Below are 10,470 nucleotides of genomic sequence, written 5' to 3'. Positions count from 1 at the left end.
GGCCCGACGGGACGGGCGGGCCGAGCGGAGCCGCCGCTGCTCTTTGTTGACAGTCCATGAAACAACTCGAGTTTTGCATGACTTCACAGCGGGGCGCCTGACGTCACGCGGTCACGTGGCGCCGCCTCCGAGTATATCTTTAACGGGAAAGTAATCTATCAGGCAGTCCGGACCGCCGCGCTTCCAAAGTGGCGAGCGAGGCCCCGCGACGCCCCGGCCTCCTGCCCCCGCCCCGCCCGGCCGCCGGGAGCTCCGTCCCCTCCCTCCGCCAAGGGGGGGAAAAAAAACAATCGGGGAAAGAGGAGGAAAAAAAAAAAAAAAAAAGCGGCGCCAGGGGCGGCGGAGCGGTGCGCGGCGGGGCCGCGGAGCGGAGCGGTGGAGCGGCGGGCGGCCGCGGAGCCGCGGCGGCCCCATGCCCGGCGCCCGCGGGCGCCCATCGCGGCGGGCGGGAGCCAGCGTCGCCGCCTGACCCCCGATGCCCGGGAGCGGGGCGCGCAGCCGGAGGTGACCGGGCCGCCAGGGCAGCCCCGCGCCGCGGGACGCCGCGGACGGGAGAGGAGCGGGCGCGGCCGCCCCATGCCCCGCGGGGACGGCGCCGCGGGGCGCAGCCGGGCCGCTCGGGTCTAGCCCCAGGGGCCGGTCGGAGGAGCGGCGGGAGGGGGGCGCGGGGGGAGCCCGCCGCGCCGCCGGGTGCGGGCGGGAGGCCCCGCCGCCGCGCCCCGTCCGCCGAGCGGGGATGACCCTGTCGGGCGGCGGCAGCGCCAGCGACATGTCCGGCCCCACCGTCCCGGCGGCCGAGGATGTGGATATCGACGTGGTGGGCGAGGGCGACGACGGGCTGGGCAAGGACAGCGACGGCGAGGCCGGCAGCCCCGCCGCCCTGCCGCGCCTGCCGCTGGACGAGGCGGCGGAGCTGGCGCTGCCCGCGGAGGCGGGCGCCGGCGCGGAGAGCGGCAGCAGCGGCAGCGGCAGCCCGGCCGAGGCGGCCCCCGGCGGCGCGGCCGAGGGCGGCAAGGGGGGCGGCGAGGAGGGGGCCAGCGGCGGCGGCGGCGGCGGTGCGGCGGGGCAGAGCAAGCCCAAGAGCAGCCTGGTGAAGCCGCCCTACTCCTACATCGCCCTGATCACCATGGCCATCCTGCAGAGCCCGCAGAAGAAGCTGACGCTCAGCGGCATCTGCGAGTTCATCAGCAACCGCTTCCCCTACTACCGGGAGAAGTTCCCCGCCTGGCAGAACAGCATCCGCCACAACCTCTCCCTCAACGACTGCTTCGTCAAGATCCCCCGGGAGCCCGGCAACCCGGGCAAGGGCAACTACTGGACGCTGGACCCGCAGTCCGAGGACATGTTCGACAACGGCAGCTTCCTCCGCCGCAGGAAGCGCTTCAAGCGGCACCAGCAGGAGCACCTGCGGGACCAGACGGCACTGATGATGCAGGGCTTCGGCGCCTACGGCCTCGCCGGCCCCTACGGCCGCCCCTACGGGCTGCACCCCGGCGCCTACACCCACCCGGCGGCCGCCGCCGCCGCGCTGCAGTACCCCTACATCCCGCCCGTGGGGCCCATGCTGCCGCCCGCCGTGCCGCTGCTGCCGTCCAGCGAGCTCAGCCGCAAAGCCTTCAACTCCCAGCTCAGCCCCAGCCTCCAGCTGCAGCTCAACAGCCTGGGCGCCGCCGGCTCCATCGTCAAGTCGGAGCCCAGCAGCCGCCCCTCCTTCAGCATCGAGAACATCATCGGCGTCCCGGCCGCCAGCTCGGCTGCCAGCGCCCAGACTTTCCTGCGGCCGCCCGTCACCGTGCAGTCGGCCCTGATGGCCCACCAGCCGCTGGCGCTGGCCAGGACCACCGCCGCCATCGCCCCCATCCTCAGCGTGCCTACCAACATCATCGCGGGGCAGTTCCTGCAACCCGCCGCCCCCGCCGCCGCCGTGCAGGCCAAGTGGCCGGCGCAGTAGCCCCGGGCACTCGTCCCCGGCCCGTTCCCGCAGAGCCCCGCCGCCGGCGGCCGCCCCCTCGGGGCTCCGCCACCGGCGCGCCCGGGCTCCGAGCAGCGGGCGGCGGCCCCCGCCGCCGCCGCTTGTACATATTTGTATCAAAAATCACTGACGTTGCTTTCGGGGTTTTTATTTTTCTAAAGAGGCGAAATGACGGTCGCGATTAGGAGCTGCGAACTTTCACTTTTTTTGAAGGTTCCGGCGCTCCGAGCGGTTTTATCCGAAATAAACGAACAAACGAGAGAAAAAAAAATGTATTAAAAAAATAAGCGGGGGAAATTTTAAATATTAAACGAACGAACAAAAACAAAAAAAATTTTGGAGAAAAAAAAGAAAGGAGGAAAACGCTGTCATTCTATTATAGAAGTCTGTTTATATATGAATGAATATATGTATTCTAAATGTTATCCCTTCGTGTTGTACACAACTTTGTAAATAAATTTTTAAAATGCTCTGCCCGTCTTTGTATGAGAGGCGTCTCTCCGAGCGCCCGCCCGCGGTGCGAGCTGCGGGGCCGCCGAGGCTGGAGCACCCAGTGCGGGAGCGGTGTGGCCGCGGAGCGCCGGCCCTCTGCTTCCTGCGGGTGGGGGCTGCGCCGGGCGCGGAGCGGTGCGGTGCGGGTTTCCCACGGCCCCGTGCGTTCGGGATGCGCCGGCCGCGGCCGCGCTGCCAGAGCCAAGAGCCACCGGCCCTGCCGGGTGCCGGATCGCCCGCCGCGGCGGGACCACACCGCAGCGATTCCTGCGAAATTAAACCTTCCCCGGCAGATCCCAGGCTCCTTCAGCCGTGCCGTAATTTTCCCCTAAATATATTAATTTTTTTCTCAGCCTGACTTCGGCTTCGCATCCCGGCGCTGCGGGATCCTGCCCCTTCCCGGCCGGAATAGGTACGCTTTGGGTTGGCTTTCGTGGCTAATAATAAATTAAATGGTTTTTAAATAAAACCCGTTGGGGCGATCTAAGCAAGGTTTACTATTTATTTTGTAAGGGGTGGGGGAATAAAAATTCAAGCCGTGCCCGCGCGGATCTTTCGTTTAGATACGGAAAATAATCGGTGATAAAGCAGCGGCTCTGCGCTCCCAGGGAAAGGGAACGGCCTTTCCCAGCCCATTTCTAATAACTTGAGTTTTAAGGGCAGCTGCGGAAAAAAATGCACATTTGCGTGCATTTTCGGCGCTAATATAAAGAGACCGCCAAGATAAAAATAATAATAATAATAACGTGTAGCGCGTTACGGTATTTCAGACGCCGCTTTGGGGGGCTTAGCCTGGCAAGGTCTCGGGCACTCGGTCTGTGGGCGCTGACAGCCGTCGGCACTTTATTCTCTCCCTTGCAAAACGTTGAATTTTCGTCGCCTTTGGAAACCTTCGTGGATTTTGCTTTTCCGCCCAAATAATTCGCTTTGTTAGGAAAATCGGCGGCGTAAAATGCAGGCGGGATGCGGCGGGCGCCGGGCTTGGCTGCGGGAGGTACAGGACGAGGCGCTTGTTTCACCTCACATCGGCTGGGATTAAAAAAAAAAAAAAAACAACAAAAAAGCAGCAAACAAAAACCCCACCACCAAACAAAAAAATAAAAAATAAATAAATAACGGTGTCCTTGCTTTCCTGGTAAGCAGTAAATATTATTTCTTCCTAAGTAAATATTTATACCTCCGCATTCATAGACTAAAATAAAACAAGCAGCCCGGTGATGAGATAGTTTGAACTTTATAAATAAGGACTCGCTAATCGTCTGACACGAAAAGGGAGAAGAGGCACCTGAAGCGAGCGGGGCTCGGCTGCAGGCAGGGCCCTACATGGGCACCGCGGCGGCTGCGCTGCCGGCCGGACCCGACGGGGCTAAATCCGTGTGTGCGTGGCGGCTATAAAAGTAACAAGTTGTTTCACAGTTGTGTCTGGCTAATCGGTTCTACACAAACAGCAAATGGTAGGTGATGTGCGCAACACGCGCGGAGGTTATTTCTATATTTAGCGGATACCCCTGGGAAAAGGGAAAGGAGCCTCTTCTTGAATTCACTTTTAGGCTCAAGAAGCTGCTGATCCAGGGCTTCCAGAGGACACCGGATAACAGGGGCTCATTCCATTCCCCGGCCTTTGTTACTTATAAAATTACTCGCTCATATTTCCCCACATAGCAGCAATACCTCGAGCTCGGCATCTGCGCCCCGGCGGCGGCGGAACCGGCAACTTTCCTCCCCGCCGCCTCCCCGGGAAGCGCTGCTCCCTCCGTTACCGCCGGCCTGCCCTTCTCCCCGCCGCTTTTCACCCCGATCGCCGAGGAGAGCGGCCGGCAGGACCCCGCGGCACCGGGGAAGCCTCTCCCGGGGAAGGGGTGGCGGCTCCCGGGGCCGGGCCGCACTGGGAGGGCGCGGGGCTCGGCAAGGACCTCGGCGGCGGCAGCGAGCTCACCCCCGTTCGGCGCGGGGGGCGGCAGCGGGCGCCCTGCGGGCAGGTGAGGGTTCCCGGTAGCGGCGGCGGCGGCGGGGGCTGCAGTGGCGCTTCGGGGCCTGCAGGGGGCGCGGCAGCTACCGCCGCAACCTCGGGGAACCGGCGCCCCCCCGGCGCCGGCAGCACCCCGCAGCCCCCGGCGTCGGGAACACCCGCAGCCTCCGGAGTCGGGAACATCCTCGCAGCCCCGGGGCCGGCAGCACCCCCGGGGAGGGGGTACCGGGAGCACCTGCGGTACCCGGAGCGGCCCGGGGTGGGACTGGGCCGGGCGCGCTCTTGCAAGGAGCGGCCCGACGGGGCGTCCCGGCGGGTCACGCAACGCTACCGGCAAGGCTCGGGGGCCCCGGGGCGGCGACGGGGCGGGAAGTCGGTCCCTAGGTGGGGGAGCGCTTGCAGCGGGCCGGCGAGCGGCTTCCACGGCGCGGTGCTGCCCAGCGGAGCGGGACACGGAGCTGGGCCGGGAGCAGCAGCAGGCCGGGGACAGCCGGGCACCAGCTCCCGACGACCTTTCCGCGGCCGTCCGCTTCACCCACACCACAGAAAGGCTTTTTCTTGTTCTTTCATGTATTTTCTTCCTTCCACAAACTTGTTCGACGCGTATGGCAAAACTTGACACGGTCGGTGACAGATGCCTATTGGTGCCAGACGTGTCGTGTCGGTCCCTGGGGTGTATTGAAAGTAAGTGGATCCTATGCCCCGGGAAAATGACCATCCTCGCAACCCGGAGAGTTTACCCAGAGCCACCCCACCCCCGGCCCGACACCCCCACCCCCCCGTTATTTATCACAGTTGAGGCCCCGCCGCTCCCTCCCACAATAAATAGGCTGGCGACAGGATCTGGCCCTAATCCTCCAAACCACCACGTTGCTTGGAAAAAAAAATATGATGCGATGGGCTCGTCAGGGCCATTCCCTCAGCTGATGCGGGTTTCCCGGGGAACCCTCTCGCTTGCGTGGCCGCGGAAGGTGCGCGGCCGGGGGGTGTGTGCTGCGTCCCCGCGCTCCAGCTCTCAGCGCCGCCTATTTATAGCATCATTGATTTCCCCCCGGGCACAGAGCTGGGCTGAAAGTTACAGGCTCATGGGTGTTGGAAGGCTGCGGCGAGCATTTGAAAAGGCAGGAAAAGCGTTTTTGTGGGTTTTTAAAAAACAAATATCGCCCGTGGGCGTTGTGCCTCAGGACGGAGCCCCCAGCGTTCGTGCCCCTCCCTCCCCCCCCCCCCCCCTCTCCGCAGCTGGCAGCACCGAGGGCACAACCGGGACCCGGGGGCAGCGGGGGGGTGGGGTTGGGATTGGAGCCCCCGCTCCGGTGCTGCGGGGCGGCAGAACTGAAGGCGGTTTGCCGGTCACCGCCGAGGGGGCACTGTCGGGAGTGTCCCCGGAGGGGGGTGTCGGGGGCAGGGGGGAGCAGGGGGGAGATGCCCGTCGGAGAGCTTTCCTTCTCGGTCCCACGGGGGGGTGGCCGGAGGGAAGCATCCACTGGAGAAACCAGGAACCCTAGGGACACGGGCAAGTGTTTGCCCGGGTGACCACCCCGCAAATCCCCGGCGGTGCCGCTCCCACGGGGGAGGCCCGGGGCCGCTCCCGCCCGGCCCCGGTGTGCCCCCCCCGCCCCGGGCCAGAAACCAAAGGAAGGAGGGGGAGCGCTGCGGGTGGGGAAGTGCCGTGGGGGCTCTCGGGGGCCTCCCGCTCCGGGAAACATACAACAGAGACTTCCTTGGGGCGGGGGGGGTGGGGGGGGTGAGTGTCCACCCCCCGCTGCGGGGCTGGGGGGCAGTTCCCGAGGGAATTCGATGGGATTTAGCCTCCGGGGCCCACCGGGCAGTTTTCAGAAGCTCCCTGGTGTCTGAGGCGCGCTGCGGGCCCGTCCCCGCCTGCTCCCGTGGGGGCACCGCGGGCCGGGCGGGGGGCACCGGCCGCGCCACCGGCCGCGCCACCCGGGGATCTGCAGCCAAGCGGTGCGAAAAGGCGGCGGCGGCGGCAACGCCGCGAGGAGCGCGCGGAAGTTGCGCCGCCCGGCCCTGCGGGTCCGCGGCTGCGGCCGGGGCTCGCTCGGGCACGGCGCGTCCCTCCGCGGCGGCGTTCGGTACGCGGCCGCTGAAACCTCCGCGGGGCTTAACCTTCCGCTCGGAGCCGTGAGCAGCCGTGTCACCCCGCAGCCTTCCTCTCCGGGGTGTCACCTCTCACCGCGCCGGGAACCCGCGCAACTGCACTAGCACCCGCGGTACAGTTTTCTTGAGAGACACCACTTCTGTTCCAGGGACTTTTATTGAATTACGTTTTACTAGTCTTAAAACATTAAGCGTTATGTACTTAAAAGATACAGAGCATAGGTATTACATCCACAGAAAGTATTTTAGTCAGTGAATGTTCAATGTAGCAGGTAGAGATGAACTTAGCACGTCTTCCAGACTGAACTGGGAACAGACTCTTCAGCCATAAAATGCACTTAACAGTCTATTTAATAGTGGCGAGGTCCTTGAAAATGCAATATCCATGCTAATCTTGCCTTTTTCTAAATCAGAAATGAAAAATAGGTCAGCAAGGTAGAACCTTCCCCTTCCATTTAAAATGTGACATTTAGTCTATTTAAATAACTAAGTAAACTTTATTAATTCAGGATTTGGTAAGCAAGCTGAGAAAGTAGGCACTTCGCGACTTTATTAAGACAGGAAAATGTGAGAGGTAGCGTCCTTGAACTCCAGGTTCAAGAAAATCCCCGTTTCCTTGAGCTTCAGCAAAATGGGAAAACCCGGGACACGGGAAAACCGCTCAACCTCTCCCTCTCCTGAAACTCTCCCTGCTCCGCGGGGGGCCGGGAGCACCTCCCCGGCGCGGAGGTAGGAGCCTTCCCGGCGGGGAGTCCCCGGGCCGGGCTGGGGGAGTCCCGCAGTCCCCCAGCGGCCACCCCCCCAGCACTGCCTGCCCACAGAATGGCGGGAATTGGAGGAAACAACCCAAACCCTCCAGCCTTTCTAATTATTAAGAAAAAAAAAAATCAACATTCCTGCAGGCTCTAGCAGTGGCTTCAACCGCGGTCCCCGCTGCTCGTGCTAGGGAAACGAGGATGCCAAAGAAGCGCGGCCACCGCAGCCCGTCAGCGCAGGGCTCTCACCGCCCGGCTGCCCGCACCCACCGCCTCTCCCAGCCTGACAAACGTGCCCCTACATTCCGGGCGATTTTATAGCGTGGGAAGCCCGGGGAAAGGTCGGACTGGGAATCGGCAACTGCAAACGTCTGCGGAGTTTGTTTCCCCGCTCGCTCTTGCACCACGGCTCCGCTCAGAAACTAAATCCTAGAGGAGTTGGAAAGGAACTTTTTATAGCCGCAGCCCCTTCCAGGGCTCCCGCCTGCCTTAGGAAAGACTTTCTCGTTATTCTGACCGCATTTCACTCCAAATTTACGGAATACCCGGGAGATATTTGCCGTACCCCCGTCAGCCCTGAGAGCCGGGGTGGAGCAGCCGAGGCAGCAGCCCGGCTGAAGCCTCCCGAGGACCAAGGGCTCCGAGAAGCCCTTTAGCTGCTCAATATCGGTTTCTTTTTACTACCGAGAACCAAACCCAAGCCCTGCTAGTCTACTACCCCGCGGCATCAATGTGTCCTTAATGCCTTTTCCAGTCATTGATCTGGTCAAAGTCACCGCAGAAATACTAGTGACAGAGACTCAATGCCGGGCGACGTGACCAATGCAAGTATTTAGAAAGCATTCAATAAAAAAACCTTTCCCGGGGAGTGAATGATTTCACCTTGCAACAAAGAGGGCTCAGCTAATTGAAATAACGCACTTGAATGTGCAGCTGTGTGCTCCTGCTCACCCATACCGGCTCCAGGACCAAATGATCAATAACCTGCAAGGTAAAACCTAAAAACTCTTTTTTTTCTTTTTTCTTGCAGTAGGAGCCCACAGAGGCAACACTCACAGGCTTGGTTCCTTGGCCTCACGGTTTGGGAGAGGGCTTTAGGGAATTCCGGGCATGGAAAATCCTGAAGGGAAGACTAGAAGGAAAGGAGAGAGGGGCTGGGAGAGGAGAAATTGAAATAGGAACCTGCCCTGGTGATTCTCCCCAGGCTTAGGATGGGAATTCACTTTGCATGGCGTTTTCAGTGTCATATACCACGCTAAAGCCACAGTAGGGTTCGGGCAGCATAACTCTTCCCGTCTTCTAACCTACCTCGTAGCTGGAAGATTTTTAGGACTATGCTTTTTTCACAGATTTGTCATCTCCAGGCAACCCTTAGGATCTTACTAATATCCTAAAATGGAAGCATTTTCCTTAGCAGCAATATGACTGATAGAGTCTAACAAACTTAGGTAAGATATGTAAAATTTGATAAACATAATCCGCCATTTTCAATAGGATTATGGCTCCAAACACCTTGACAGGCCAGCAGACCAGAATGATTTTTCTGTCTACCTGTGTTAGCCCACAAACTTCCAGTCTCTTCATACCATCCTGCCCTAGGTAACACAAGTGGCAGTTGCCCAGAATGCTGAGATTATGGCAGGTTTAAGAGGGACCAGGATGTCTGAGTCATTGCAGTCGAATGAAAAGACGTTGGGATAGTGGAAATGAGTATTTTATATGTGGTTGCACTGGAAGAACTTCCAAGGAAGAAAAGCCATGGCTGGTGGTATGCAGTACTGTGTGTTGCCTAGTGTTTATATACTTTAGGAACAACTCGGCGCATTGTCCTGGTTTCAGCTGGGATGGAGTTAATTTTCTTCTTAGCAGCTGGTGCAGTGCTGTGTTTTGGATTTGGTGTGAGAACAATGTTGATAGCACACTGATGGTTTTAGTTGTTGCTGGGTAAAGTTTATACTAAATTAAGGACTTTTTGGTTTCTTGGGTCCAGCCAGCAAGAGGGCTGGAGTGGCACGGGAAACTTGGGAGGGGACACAGCCAGGACAGCTGGCCCAGACTAGCCAAAGGGGTATTCCATACCGTATGACATCACGCTGAGTATATAAACTCTGGGGGAAGGAGGAGGAAGGGGGGAACATTTGGCATTATAGCGTTTGTCTTGTGAGTAACCGTTAGGCGTGATGGAGCCCGGCTTTCCTGGGGATGGCTGAACACCTGCCTGCCCATGGGAAGCGGTGAATGAATTCTTTGCTTTGTTTGCATGTGGGGCTTTTGCTTTACCTATTAAATTATTCTTATCTCAACCTCTGAGTTTTACATTCCTTTCCAATTCTCCTCCCCATCCCCCCATGGGTGAGGGGGAATGAGTAAGTGGCTGCGTGGTGCTTGGTTGCCGGCCGGGGTTAAACCATGACATGCATCTAAAAAAAAGAAATCTATTAAGAAATTTGTTTTCCTATCATCTTTGGTTACTTTAATGTTTATATTATAAGCAATCAGATACTTTTTGACCGTACTTCATTTTGTAGCAGTTGTGTTTGGACTGCAGTCCAAGGACAGCACTGCTGGCGGCTCATCTGGAAGGTCTGGCCACGAAAACCTCAGTACGTGGTGTCAGTTTTAACAATAATCAGTTTTCTACTCAAATTTGTATCCCCACCTCAGTTACACAACTAGAAGAAAAACGGACCAATCTAAGAAAAAACAGACTGTACTTTTAAATATCGGTAAGGGTTGTGCAACAATGATGTAGGATCGTGTATGTTATGCTATGTACTTTGTCAAGCCCTCCAAGAGGATCAAAGAGGGTAAAACTGAGGGGCTGTGAGAGGCCTGTGGTGTGTACAATTGCCGGTTCCAAGGTGCTGTCTCCCCGCGGCTGAGGAGCTGCCTCCCACCCCCACACGCACAGGCCCTCCAGCTGCTCCCCAAACACACACTTAAGAGCCGTCGCCTGAAGGCAAAGCCAGGCTTCACGGCAGGGCTTTTCACCGGTAATACCGGCTACTACACTCCCCCGCTCCCCCAGTCGCCGCAGCGGCGCGGTGAGCGCTCCCGGTGCCGTGGCGGGACGCGTGAGCAGCGCAGCCAGGGTGCGGGCGCGTCCACTTGTGCCAGCCCCGGCCTCCGCGGCGGGCAGGCGGCCCGGCGCCGGCCAGGCCCGTACG

At 59.8% G+C, this 10,470-nt stretch overlaps 1 protein-coding gene across 1 annotated transcript; it reads left to right on the top strand.

Annotated features, from left to right (window-relative positions):
- The first annotated feature begins 601 nt into the window (after positions 1-601).
- On the top strand, positions 602-2,442 carry FOXD3 (forkhead box D3). The gene has a single exon (XM_056356671.1). It carries the CDS (start codon positions 737-739, stop codon positions 1,949-1,951), a length of 1,215 nt encoding a protein of 404 aa, XP_056212646.1. The 5' UTR covers positions 602-736; the 3' UTR covers positions 1,952-2,442.
- Positions 2,443-10,470: the final 8,028 nt, after the last annotated feature.

This window comes from Falco biarmicus, chromosome 11 (assembly GCF_023638135.1).
Source record: "Falco biarmicus isolate bFalBia1 chromosome 11, bFalBia1.pri, whole genome shotgun sequence".
Taxonomy (NCBI): domain Eukaryota; kingdom Metazoa; phylum Chordata; class Aves; order Falconiformes; family Falconidae; genus Falco; species Falco biarmicus.
This window is presented reverse-complemented; position numbering and strand designations above follow the sequence as displayed.

Coding starts and splice junctions, on each gene's coding strand:
- FOXD3 (XM_056356671.1), top strand. CDS start 737: ATGACCCTGTCGGGCGGCGGCAGCGCCAGCGACATGTCCGGCCCCACC.